General features: G+C 44.7%; 1 protein-coding gene across 11 annotated transcripts in view; it reads left to right on the top strand.

Annotated features, from left to right (window-relative positions):
- The window catches only part of NUDT13 (nudix hydrolase 13), a 35,152-nt gene extending 21,183 nt beyond the window's left edge, over positions 1-13,969 (top strand). For 10 of the 11 annotated variants that reach the window (XM_090058470.1, XM_090058469.1, XM_090058466.1 and 7 more), the window contains 3 exons: positions 181-292; positions 1,286-1,440; positions 2,478-13,969. In XM_090058470.1, the coding sequence (XP_089914596.1) occupies positions 181-292; positions 1,286-1,440; positions 2,478-2,672 (462 nt within the window). In that variant the 3' untranslated portion in view covers positions 2,673-13,969. The remainder of the gene's footprint in view (positions 1-180; positions 293-1,285; positions 1,441-2,477) is intronic. The other variant, XR_016443650.1, reaches the window with a different exon arrangement.
- The last annotated feature ends 81 nt before the right edge of the window (positions 13,970-14,050 follow it).

Below are 14,050 nucleotides of genomic sequence, written 5' to 3' on the forward strand. Positions count from 1 at the left end.
AAGAGCTCCCTATATTGACTTGCATACTTTTTCCTTATTGCTTGTCCACTGTCTCAAAACCTTTAAGCAGAAGCAGTAGCACTTGAAACAGCCTGTGTTCTCATAACGTTGTTTTCATGGAGCAGTTGGTTTGTCTGACCTCTGATTCCCACTTGCTTTACTGTTTGACATGTTCTCTAGATGTCCCCAGTAGTTATCACTTTGGTGTCTGATGGGAGCCGGTGTCTTCTTGTACGGCAGGCGTCGTTCCCTCAGGGGATGTACAGTGCTCTGGCAGGCTTCTGTGATGTTGGTAAGAAGAGCTCTGACCCAGCATTGTGGGAGACTTTGAGTCTGGAGACCAGCCACAGACCTATTGCTGTGTGGTTCCATGGAGCTCAAACACAAATGTGGTGTTCTGAAAAAAGGGGAGGATGTTACAAGAACAGCCTTGTTCAACCAGCAGTGTGAAATAGCTGAAAATATTTGGAGAGAGGAAGGGGCTATAAATGGGGTAAAAAGAGAGGATTCATCAGCATTGACCTCCTATTCCAGTCTCTGTTCATGTATACAAGTATGAAACCTACCAGTTAAAATCTTAGAACACTTTTAATATCCATTTTGCAGGGGTAGTATAGGTTGGGTGTATTACATGAAAATATGTGGACTTGATGATTCTGGTAGAAAGCTATTCAAAACTGAAACGAAAGAAGGTGAGCATAGCTTATTTTGTTTACTTACATACTTAATATGGTTACTATCACTTTGATATCTGTGTATCTCAGGTCCCTGGCACCCAGAAAGCAAATTATAAGAGAACTAAATACATTTGGTAGATCTGATATTGTGTCCCATTGTAAGAAATATTTTCAGAATGATCCAACCTGCTGAATTTCATCAGACCTGGAAGTCCTCAGAAATTACCAAATTTCTCATATACAACAACACCTTTAAAAAAAACTGCATGGTTGATGAAAATAGGAGTGGGCATTTTATGTTAGGAAATAACTAGGGAAAAGAGAAAGTAAAGCCTGCACTTGATCCACAGGGAGCACAACAGTGATTGGCTCCCTGGCTGCTGCTTACTCAGTTACTTACTGCAAAGAAATATCCTTTTTTAATTCATTCTGCTTTCAAAAGACAAGGTCTGTATCTTATTCTGGGGTGTGTTGTATTCAAGAAAATACAGATTTATCCCTCCATTTTTTTGTGTGGCATGAGGCATAAGTTTTCTTCCCAAGGGAAATCTTGCCATTGTTATGTGAGATGACACAAGGTTGTTCATGATTAACTTGAGTGTTTCTAGGTGAGACTCTGGAGGAGACTGTCCGCCGGGAGGTGGCAGAAGAAGTGGGACTGGAGGTGAAGTCAATGTGGTATTCTGCTTCTCAGCACTGGCCTTTTCCCAACAGCTCGCTAATGATAGCTTGTCATGCTATGGTGTGGCCACAACAGAATGAGGTTAGCAGTTCTCCATGATTTTATTACCTTCCCTGCTTGTTGGGGTCTCTTTTCCCAGTCCACAAAACCATTCATTGCATTGTATTTGGAAATTGCCACATCCTTTCAAGTGCAGCGTTCAGCTGGTTTTCTTTAAATGAGTGATCTTCCTGACAGCTTGACAATCCCCCTGTTTTCTGTTTGAAAATAAGGCAGTTTTTACAGATGTGTACAAACCAAATCCAAACTCCATAGTAAGGTCCATCTTTGATTTTATGTCCTGTTGTCAAAGGAACTTACTAAATTTGGCTGTTTGTTTCCTCATTCATCCACCAGCATCATAGGGGTCAGTATAGTGATGAGATAGTGCTTACTAGCTAACTGCTGCTTCAAAGGAAACTAAAGTCTATAAAATATCAATGGTGACTTTTAATGTACTGTTCACAACAAGGGGTTGATCTAGTCCTCATGATAGATACTTAAAGTATATACGCCATTATAATGTTCTGGAATCAAGTTTCAAAGAATTATTTTAAAGCAGATTTCAGCTGGGTGAAAGGTGCTGGACTAAACTTGTGGGCTGTGAAATATTCCCTTTATTTAGAGAACACTACAGACAGTGAAAGCGTTAGTTCTGCCCTACCCCCCACATGATATGCTTGGAGCGATCACCTCTATGGCCCAATTCAGTCATTGACCCTTTTGTGAAGCCTGCTGCTGAGGATACAGATCACTATCTGGGCACTGGTTAGAGACCAGGGAAAGCTACTGAACAGCCTCATTTTCACGAAGTGCTGAAATGCGTTTGCTTTAAAATTCCTGGTAAGCAGGGCCTGCTTTGGCTCTAAGCTTGTCTTTCCTTTTCCGTATCCAACATCACTCCCCATCTGGTCCAGATGGAGAGAAATCTCTTCCCTGCATAGTCATAAAATACAGTGGAATCTTGAACTCATCAGCTTTCATTGATAGAAAATCTGTAACACACAAGTCTTGAAGGTCTAGTTAGCTGTTCTTAAAGCTATATTCACAATACTTTGCACTTCTTTAATTTTTTCCAGATCAGAGTGAACAAACTGGAGCTGGAAGCAGCGACTTGGTTCAGCCTTGAAGAGGTTGTGGAGGCACTCAGAAGGGAACCTAGGCCTCTGAGACAAGAAGATGGCAGGTTCTCACTCTGGCTGCCTCCAAAGTGGGCCATAGCCCACCAACTGATTCAGGAATGGGTTAAGCAACAGAGCACCATGCCTGCTTAGGCACAGTCAGTCTATTGAGACTGACTATTTTACCAGGTTACAACCCTTGGGGAAGCATTCTCAGTGGCAGTGGTGACCCAGTCAGTATGACTTACAAACTCAGGTACACAAGAGGCAGTTTTAATGATAAGTCCCAGGCACTCCAATCGCATGGAAGCATTGATTAAGACCTCAGATTCCAGCAAAACTAAACAAAAAAACCCAGAAAGCCTATACAACTAAATGTATCTTAGAAACAGGATAAACCTTTCTGGTACTGTACTCCGTCTCCATCCAGTCTCCCTCTGCTCTTGTCTTCATATACGAAGATTCTTACTTCCTTGGGATGCTTACCATGTTTGATCCATTATCACATATAATCTAGCAACTAAAAATTGTTGAGAGGCACCACTTTCCCAGCTTAAGGCTGATTATGCTGCCCCTGTCATACTTCCATCACAGGGAAGTAAGAGAACAATAATGGTTTGGTGATAAATAGAGGAGTAAAGCAAGGGTAAATTTTTAACTTGAATGATGAGCAGAAAGGAACTGATTGGACAAAGGGTCTGCACTTCTGTACATCACTTCCTTGCTTTGTATTTTGCTTTCTTTTAACTTGTCCCCACAGCCAGTTTTACTACGGCAACACAGAAATCCATATCTGCATATCATTTTCTGTTCCCTTCCCTGCCAACACCTCCACCCTCACAAATCTGCTGTAGCTAGGCTCGGTAATTACAGAGTAGAGGAGCAGAGTAATCCAAGGCACATTAAGCAATGACAAGGAGAAAAGAGGCCTGTAGACAGCTGCAAATAAGAAATTCAGCCTACAATTGCTGTGTAGGCCAGCTATCAAAACCCAGAAAAAGTAATATATATGTAGTTTATATTGCACAATTTCTGTATCCCTTTGGGAATTTACATTTAGTGTACAGAACTGGATGTGTACCTCTTAGCTACCTCTTTCTTCATATTTTATAACAAATGTTCAGTATATATTTGCAACATATGTTCATGTCAGTCAGCAGTAGCCTAATCTGGTGAAGATTTATGGCAGTGTCAGAATTCACTGGAGGCTAGGCCTCTTGAATTCAGAGAAATTCTACTTATCTGGTTATTCAGTTCAAGCTGGTTTTCTTTGATCAGTCCTTATACTCTATACAATTTTGACTATCTGTTTTTTTTACTGTCTAACAAGCAGAGAGGAAAAAGCTAATTTCTTGTTTTCAAAAGCTTTAAAAATACCCAGAATTAAAAACAAGCTATTGAAAAAGCTGTTTTGCTTTTAATTATCAATTAATAACAATTAAAATAAAACTAATCTGATATCTTGCCTGATTTAGGAGTATTGGATGGATATTATGAACAGTAAGGAGAGCAAGAGAGCACTGTGGCACAGGGAGCATGTACTGTCTCCATCCATTATCATTGTGGACATTCATCATCATCTGCACCTTAGCATGCAGGCGTAAGAGGAGGTGAGCATGGGCGCATGTTTTCCCTGGATCTCTCTGCTTGCAGAGCCACAGGAAAAGGTCCCAGAAATCCTTCCAACTTGAAGTGAAAGTACAAGTCACTAATGAAGCAGTGTTGTCAGGTGCCTACTGGGATCTAATCCTCATAACAACAGGAGAGGATAGGCATGATTAAATACAGGATAGGTGAGAAAACTGGTTGGATACCATGGAAAGAGGTGGGGGGCAAAATAGCAAGAGGGATGTGGCTTTTATGTGAATCTGCACCAAGGATCTAGTTTAATCCCAATGACTGTTTAAAAATGAGTCAAAATATAGCATTGTCCCTACCAAAGTCACCTGGAAAATATGGACAGTTCTATGACATAGTTCTTTTAGAAAAATGAAATGGGATTACTTTTCCACATAGAAATCATACAACAAGAACAATGGACTCCAGCAAGGTAGTGTTTCTAGTAGTTCTCTATAGTAAAATATATCCTTACAGTAGAAGATCAGAGACACGGAGCAGGTGTAAGTCAGCATAACTCAATTGACATCAAGGCCAATTTACACCAATGAAGAATCTGGCTATCTAGCCATGACCCATTTCATAAACTGTTGTATAAAGTGTTGAGTCCTCTGCGCATTCAAGTCCAGGAAACCAAGTTATTGCAGCTCCAACCAGTGTCTGGCCAACTGTTAGTATTGCATAAATAATATTTTGAAATGAGCAGAATACATGGCCTTGATAGAGCAGTAATGAGTATTGATTTAGTCCCTGCAGCAAGTGCAGAGTGTGCTTCATTTCTAATAAAAAAATCTAGTTTATATAGATTTTCAGATGAAAACACACTGCTCTGGAAGAGGTGAGGTTCAGGTCAGCATTCTGCACATCAGCCAAACGGAACTGAACACAGTTAAATTTATGTCCCATTAGAGCCAATAAAGGTTTACATTTAATTGAATCATATGGCAACCTGGGTACAAGAGCTCAGAAAAATATTAGCTGAAATTGCTGTGTCTAGGGGGTAGCTGCTCAGGTTGTGACGCTGAATGTTCACACTGTCACCTCAGACTGCTTGATTTATCTTTGGTAAGGTTCAGTTTTCCCATTGGAACTAGTATGTATCCATTATGAAGGACAGAAGTTTGATCTAAGATTGTAATGGACCAAGGAGAGTATTGTCAGCCAAGATATTACTTTACCAGGGCAGGCTCTAAGCCATGATGAGCACACACTGGATCTGCTGTGCACACCAAGAGGCTTTAAAAAATATATAAGCACCCAGCAAAATGCCCTGACAGTGATGTATGATTATAGATTTAGACATGCACACCTTCAAAGTAGCTGTAAGCAGTTTGGATCAGAGGGAGAAATGGGCTAATATAGTGTTTGTTACGGCCCAAACCCCATTTCTGTGGTAATATTTTTGTAAAGCTGGACTACGTCTCTAGTGAAATCAGTGATGATCTCAGGCTTCAGTTTTCTGCTTAACAGCAAATGGCAGCAGTTACTCACCCTGTGGAAAAGAAAACTTCTAGATATCAATCATACAACAAAACAGCCACCTGGCAATGCGAGGACTCCACCAAAACTACCTCTTTAAAACTGAAGGGTCTGTCTGTCATGGAGCACTTCAGACATGAGCCACCGTGACAGGCCTATCTTTTATCAGTCAGTATCAGCACCGCACCAATCAGCTGCTTTTACTTAGCTATCTATACCAAGAACAAAATAAAGTAGTTGAATCAAATCAGATTTTGGATAGAGTAGAGAGAAATCAAGGGAATGGAGCAAGTAGTTCTTTTGAACACAGTAGTAGCACAGCAGTCCCTTTTTTGTGCTGCTGTAACAGCTCTCCTGCTTATATAATACAGTGGTATATAGGCAGTCCTCGACTTAAAACATTTCAAGTTACAACGTTTTGCACTTACAACATCTATAAATTGACACTGTTTCAACTTCACAGTGCCAGTTTCGACTTACAACACTTGATCCAATGTAATGCCATGCCAGCGAACAAGTTCGCTGCATCACTCATCTACTTGTAGAACATCTGTCCAAACTTCCTTGGACAATGTCTTTAAGAAAGCAGACAAGACTCCAGAAAAACCTGCAGCCAAGAATCCTGAGAAGACCCCAGCTGAGAATCCTTCAAAAAGTCCAACCAAGAGCACTTCAAAAAGTCCAGCAGTCACCTCAAAGAAGTCTTTCCAAATCAATATGATTGCTACTTACAATATAAATATATTAATGTAGCTATATTATTCATCTATAATTGATCGAGTACAAAATGCTGGGGTATTTTTGGTGAAAATAGGGTATTGGGCCTTGGTTCAGGAACCAATCCCCCATTTATAACTGTTTCTTATGAGAAAATTGGTTCCAAGTTACAGTGTTTCAACTTACGACACAATTGGTTCCTGAAAACCGTCTTAAGTCGGAGGACTGCCTGTATAGTATCTTCTAGAGACACTTTACATTTCTTAAATGATTAACTGTTAAAATGAGAAGAATAAATACAATAGATCTTGTATCTTGTTGAGAGAGCTCTTTTATATTTTACAATATATAATTTTACATATATTTAAAGTTACATACGTAGGAGATTAGAAGACAAAGAATAAGAATTTGAGATAAGATTTCACGTGAGATGAAAAATTAATGATGCACAGTAATGCATTCCTGTAGACAGATGCTACAAAAGAGAAAGACCTCAGCCTAGCTGTGGTCAGACTGCAAAGGGACAAAGAAGAGTCCAGTGGCAGATCAGTGGAAGCAGTAAGAGAAGTAGAGAAAGTAGGGCTGTGCGGAATGCCTATGTTTTGTTTCGGATTTGGTGTTTCAGCAGGACAGTGATTCATTTCAGCGTTTCAAGTTGCTGTTTCATTTTGTTTCAGCTGAAACATTCAAGTTTTGACACTGTTTTGACACTGTTTCGGTGTTTTGACTGTAGGTTATAATGAGCAATGACTAAAATGCCTATAACTTTGTCATTTCTTGCCTGATTCTGATGAAAGTAGCAGGAATGGCAGCCCCTTCTGGGGGCATGAAACCTGCCAAGTTTCTGGGAAACTACACTTAGTCACAAAGTAGGGTCCCTAGAGATGGCCATGATACCCCTAGGGCCCCATGACTGTGCCAGCTCTGTCCTGCAGGCACCTTCTCTTCTCACCTGCTGCCACGTCTTGTTGGAAGAGATAATAGATAAAGAGGCTGCCCTCGAGCTTCAGCTCAGTCACGGTCCTAATGGACTGTACTAAACCCTCTAGGTTCTTGGACCCCTTGCTGGAACCCAGTCTAAGCAGGTGCCTCAAGGGGGTGCCCTATGCCTTATTGGCTAGATGCGTGGCTCCAACCATCTCTTACCATGCCCTCTGCCTCACAGATAGTATATCAATATTGTCCCTGTAATGAGGTCTCAGTCTTACTCTACCTTCTATTGTCGCTGTGCCCTCACTGGCACTGGGGCCTCTACACAACACGGTAGTGTGCCCCAGTGAGGTCTCCTCCTCCCCTACAGCCTCAGTTCAGTCCACCACTTTAAATGACAACAGGTAAGCAGCACAGTAGCACTAGCATCTCAGTCAGCCAAACTGTCACAGAGCATCTTTTCTTTCCTGCAGGAGCTTCTCCAACTCCCTGCCAGCCTCAGCCCTGGGGCTTAGATGTGACCAGAACCCTGCTTCCTTCCAGTCAGCTGACCGGGGACAGGTGCTAGGGGTATAGGCTGTACCCATACATAATGACATGGCAGACAAAATTCTTTGAGTCAATCTGATATCTTTTAGTAGACTAACTGAATAGTTGGGAGAAATATGGAACAGCAAGCTTTTGGGTTGAAAACCCTTTGTCAGGCTGAGGAAGCACCTGAAGTTGGTGTATGCTGTCTTCCTGGATGGAAGGAATAGTAAAGAAACCAAAGGCTGGCATGCAATGCAAGCAAGAAAGTTAGTCAGTGAAAATGGAAATGGACATCAGGGGGTAAGAGACAGGCTGCGGTAGGGGGGATGTAGCAGGTAAATGGAGAGGTACCTGGGGTCAGATGTCTGGCAGGTTGTAGGGTGTTACAATTCCAATGCCTGTATTGAGTCCATGAGTTTCTGTGCCTAGTAGGTTGACGAAGTGCAGTTTATAGGCTCGTCTGTGAAAAGTGGTTTGTAAATTCAAACAAGCACTGAACCTCACTAACCTCATCACCAGAAACCAACCTCCTACAGCCCAAAACACACCAAATGGATCCAGGCCATGCCATGCCAAGACATGCAAAACCTGCCACCAGTACCTCCTGTATGGAGATATCTTCACAATACATATCTCCATCACCAAATGCCCTGATGGAAAATAGGTAGGAGACACCAAGCAACAACTGCACACCAGAATAGCATGCACCAGAAATCAGGGACAAGGACACTGAACTACCTGTCTCCAATCTCTCACACCTGATCCTCAAAGGGAATTTACAAACCACTTTTCACAGATGAGCCCATGAACTTCACTTCATCGATCTCTTGGATACAAAAACTCATGGACTCAATATAGACATTGGAATTATGACACAGTACAACTTGCCAGACATCTGATTCCCCAGGTACCTCTCTTACCTGCTACATCCCCCTTCCCCAGCCTGTCTCTCACCCCTGATGCTTCCATTTCCATTTTGCTGCCTGCACTGCATGCCAACCTCTGGCTTCTTTACTATTCCTTCCATCCAGGAAGAGCACACACACCAACTGCAGGTGCTTCCTCAGCCTGATGACAGGTTTTTCAACCCAAAAGCTTGCTAAGATGTATTTCTCCAACCATTCAGTTGGCCTACTAAGATATTGGATTGGCCCAAAGAACCTGGTGTATGATTCCGCAGCTCCGTACCTCCCCAGACTTTGCTCTAGGGAAACTTTGAGGAGTGTGGAGCACAAACTCCGTTTCCCCCTCCTCTCCCATAATTTCTTGTGCTATCAAACTGAGGTCCCCTACTTCAATTGAGCTTCTCTAAGACTGGAAGTGGGAGGCTCATGCTGGGACCTGCAACTGGGGTGGAGACTGTGCTGCTGGTGCTGCTTGTTGTCATGCTGCTGGTGCTGAGGTTTATCATCACAGCTGGTATCAGAGGGGGTGCAGCTGCAGGCACTGCTGCTACCTCCTTGCTCCCAGTATCAGCAAAAGCCTCATGGCTGGTTGAAAAGAGGCTGCGTCGTAGCTTGGGCAGCAGGGAACTGACATCTCTCCCTCTGCCCCCTCTTGCTCACCTCCCAGACTTGGCAGCACTGGCCTTTCCAGCATGTTTCATGTTTTCCTGTGCTGAAAAAGGGGTCTGGACTGTATGTAATGTGTGTATATGTAGGTGTCTGTGTGTGCAATCTATCTAATCTATGCTGTGCTTTCTTGAATAGTGCCCAGCAATCACACTGTCAGGCAAAAGACACATTTCTTTTTTTCAGGTAAAAAAAAAAATATTCAAAGGAATGGATATAGAAAAAAAGAAATGATATAGGGGTAACAATACTAGTACTGAAATTAGGCTAGTATAGCTAAGCTGTCACTGTAAGCTGTATCCTATCCAATCCTTTGGAAGAAGATACGCTCCCTAGCTAGACAGTAGCAGCTAGGAAGCAGTCAGTCTGTGTCTTTCAGATGCTGCTCTCTGATGAGAGACAGGCTGACAAAGGCTGACCGCTTAGGCACTCACAGGCTTATATGCTGTTTTGAAACTTTTTAGGTCCCTCCCCCAGAGCACTAGGATTGGAAGGGACCTTGGAGACAGTTGTGGCAGATGCTGGCCAGCTACAGCTGGAGGAGGGGGGAACAGATATCAATCTGTTCCCCCCTTCTCCCTCTCCCTCTAACTTTCTCTTTCCCTGCAAGCCCAGCTTCAAAACACCTTTGAAGTGCTGAAACGTTGAAACGTTTGAACTGAAACAAGGTGAAACATTTCAAAGATGTCTCCCATTTTATTTCAGATTCAGGTTTTTGAGCGTCAAAACACCACCAAAATGAAACTGCGGTTGAAATTTCACACAGCCCTAAGAGAAAGACTGCATGCATGATGTAGGCTGAAACACATGTATAGAGGGCGTTACAGATAGAGCCATTTTGAACAGAATCTTTTCAAGAGAAACTGGAGGATGGGGTGGGGTGATGTGGTCAGTCTAGTAGGTATAACTGAGTATATGGATAACAGCCACCTATGCATCCTAAAATCTGTCACTGAAGTGTTGTTCACTTGATAGCAGAAACAAGGCAACAAACAGTTGAAAAAACTCTGGGAGTTTTATAAACATGGCTATACTGCTAGGGAGCTCACCTCCTGCTTCATGGGCCAGATCTGGCCCTGTGTTATTCAGCCCTGGGGGCTCCCTACTGGTCTGAAAATTCAGCAGCAGGGGAGGTGTGCCATCGCTTCCCTGTTGACAGATATCTGGATCCACGGATAGTGAGCTGGATAGTGTGGCCCTGCACCCTGGATTAGGCATGCAGGACTCAATCCTAGCACATGAAGCTGGGTGAGGGCAGTAAGGGCCCCAGGGCCCCCATCCTGGCATGTGGGGCCAGGTAGAGCCCTAGTGCCTGATCTCAGTGTGTGTGGGCAGCATGGAGTCCTAGGTTGTGGGACTAGCAGAACCAGCGTGGACCAGTCTTGGCATGCAGGGCCCAGTTTGGCCTGCAGGCCGACCCTTTGCCATTCATCAGGCCCACTAGGCCCAAAGATTGAGCACCACTGCCATACTGCTTTCAGTACTCAAGCTAGTCACATGGTGTAGTGTGAACCTAGTTTTATTTTTCAATAGCTCATAATGAAGTAATGGACAAATCATGAATGCACTGGCGACACGAAGGGGGTGCACACGTATGCTGACTGGCCGCACTTGCTGCTTAAGCAATGGGCTGGGCAAGGGCAGGCAGGAGCACCAGTGCCCCCCTTCAAGCACCAGCCAATCGCTGCAGCCACTCCTGGAAGCAGATGAAGCAATTGGCTGCAGGACCCCCCCCCAACCTCAGGCATCAAGATTGGCTGCAAAGGGACCACTGCCACGGACATTGAGACTGGGGGGGGCATGTGCTAAGGTGGTACCAGTTGCTCATACATGAATGTAAAGGTTAGTTTGTATCCTGTTTTAAGGCATACAGCACTAGGAGAAGTAAAGGTGCATCATTTACCTTCCTGCTTGAACTAACCATTCCTACTTACATATTTCTTAAGGGCTTCATGCTACCCAATAGAAAATTAAGCTCTTGCAATAGTCAGAAGTTGTTGGGATAAACGATTCCATAACCAAAGCAGACAGTAGTGAGTCAAGGAATTAGATTATGCTGGAATGCAGCTGTAGTAGAAACCAATTTAGATTTTCCTGGAAACTTAGAGAGGATTGTTAAAATAGAACCACAGTGCCCTTCCTTCTTTGGATACCATAATAGATGCCATCAGGCTTCACTCATTACAAAACCCTATGTAAACTGAAAGCAGAAGTATTTATTACATCATTCCAAAGAAGTGAGAGACAAGACAATAGCTTTTAACTTTTCTTAGATATTAAGTGCTGCTGTGGGTAATGCTACTGCACAAAGATGGATGCATGGAAGTTGCTTAATAAATAACTAGTTGGGCTAAAATAAGATTCCCAGCAATTGCAATTTAGTCTTTTTCAAGACATTAACCAGATGATGCAACCAGCCATGAACCACCAAGAATTCTTGAAACTGCAGCAGTTTATTTTGCATGAACATCAATAGCTTGGGGCAGATTCAAGGGTGCTGCAATGGTGCAGTTGCACCCGCTTTGATAGTATACTGCATACATTGTGAACTCTCAGAGTTTACCACTACTTTACTGCAACTCCTGCTGGGAGCCCTGCATGTGCTCCTCACTGCTGTTTGGTACAGGCTCTCAGCCTCTTGTCCTTGCTTCAAGCAGCAACAGAACTTAGTGCTCTTCCCCCTTCCCATTCCCCTTGGCTGAATTCAGCAGCAGGGAAAAGGAGGAAAGGAGCAGCCAGTGATGCTCAGCCCCTACTTTCACACAGCCCTGGATGCTTGGCACTACTGCTTTTCTTCTCTCCCTGCTGCTAAATTTAGAAGAGGAAGAGGAAACAGCAGCAGGCTCTGGAGCTGCTTGAAAGCAGGGACTGCAGGCAGATCCTGAGCTCACAGCACATGTAGAACTCCAGCAGGAGCTACTGAGTGCTGTGGCAGGGCAGTGTGTGTGCCTGCCACTTTAAGGCCCTGGAGCTGGCAGCCTCCAGGTGCCTAATGAGGGCAGCCATTTTAGGTTCAGGGCTGCTCATATAAACAAGGCAGTTTGGCTACTGGAGGTCAGGCAACAACATTGCCTGGCCAGAGGGCTGCTCAGTTCTATCCAGAGGTAAGGGAGGAGCTGTAGGAGATGGTAGGAGGCTCCTGGTCCTGGGTATGACTTAAAACTGCACCCTGCTGGGAGTGGGTGGCCTAGTGGGGCTCTCAGTGGCATGGGAGCCCCCAGGAAGTGCCAGGCCAGTTACCACCCCAGTGAAAGGCGGGTTGGGGCACCTTAATTCCTAGCCCCCACCACTGGGTGGGTAACTCCTTGTGTTTGGAGGGCCCAGAGGGCGGACCCTGAGAGAGAGAGTGAAGGGCTAGGGACTCAGACTGAATGAGAGAGTACTCTCGACTGGCCCAGACTGGGGCCAGGACCAGGATGGTCAAAAGCACTGGGGGCCTGACATGAGGGATGCCCAAGAGCCATGGGCCTGGGGTCCTGACTGGCCTAGGGGTGGGCCAGGGCTAGAGGAGCCAAAGGTCCCGGGGGAGGACCACACTCAAGAGGGGAAAATAGATTCAGGGAGCTACATAGGTGAATGAAGGTGGGGAGGCCACCTGAATGGAGGGATCATGCAGGGGTCCTGGTAGAATGATTTTGGGGCCCAGAGTGGAGCTGGGGATTATGGGAACATTGAGATGCCATCTGTGAGGCTTGGGCTGCGGTGTAGGGGAGGAATGAAGCTGCAGATAATGGCCCCTGGCATTGGGGCAGAAAATGGGCAGCCTCCTGCTTAATTAACACCTGTATCAATTTATTAAGATCAAGGTGTGGTGGGTGAGAAAGCAGGTGGTTAGCCCAAGAACAGGTGGGCGGGCCACATGGAGATCAGCCCCAAGCAGGCCTCCTGTTACATGTGCTCACTGGCATCCACAACTACAGTAAGGGCTGCCAGCTTATCCCTTCAGATGTGGCACCACACCTCCATCATCACAGTCTTGATCTGCTCATGATCAACGTTTTTTGTATCATAAGGCCAGATAGGACTATTGTGATGTAGTGCGGGGACAGTCAACCAGGGGTACATGTACCCCCAGGGATACTTGGGAAGGCCCTAGGCCAGGGGCTGTTAACTGGGGGTATGCATTCCCCCTGAGGCCATCCCAAGTACCTCCAGGGTATCCAGCAGTGGGCGCTGCCACCAACACTTCTGCCACTACTGCAATGCTCACTGATAGTAGGGGACTCCCTGCCCCCCAAGTCGCCAATTGGCTGCTGGGGGACCCCCTCACTTGTCGGCCTGGAGGATGGACTCCTTCCTTCTTGACTGGCTGCTGGGGATACACTGACCCCAAAAAGGTTGAAGACCCCTGCCCTAAGGGGTACATGTGAGCAGGCAGGGACTGAGTGCCATACCCACCACCCTGCACCACTGTCTTCCAGGAGCAGGGTCAAGCTGGGGGAAGGCAATAGCACCCTTTCCACATCTTTTGAAAGCCATTTGGCTACTTTGTTTAATTTTGCGCTTTTGGTTCAGTGTAGATGCAAGATACGAACTAGCTTCCAACTTCACTTGTATTAAGGACAGTCTTATTCAGACTGCACTCGGATACAGATGGTGCTGGCAGAAGATCAGTTGTCAAACATTGAAGCGGTAGGCAGTTTTAAAAAAAAACAAATTTGATCATGAAGTTTCAAATATGATGGG

This window comes from Crocodylus siamensis, chromosome 7 (assembly GCF_052110815.1).
Source record: "Crocodylus siamensis isolate JL-2025a chromosome 7, ASM5211081v1, whole genome shotgun sequence".
Classification (NCBI taxonomy): Eukaryota; Metazoa; Chordata; order Crocodylia; family Crocodylidae; genus Crocodylus; species Crocodylus siamensis.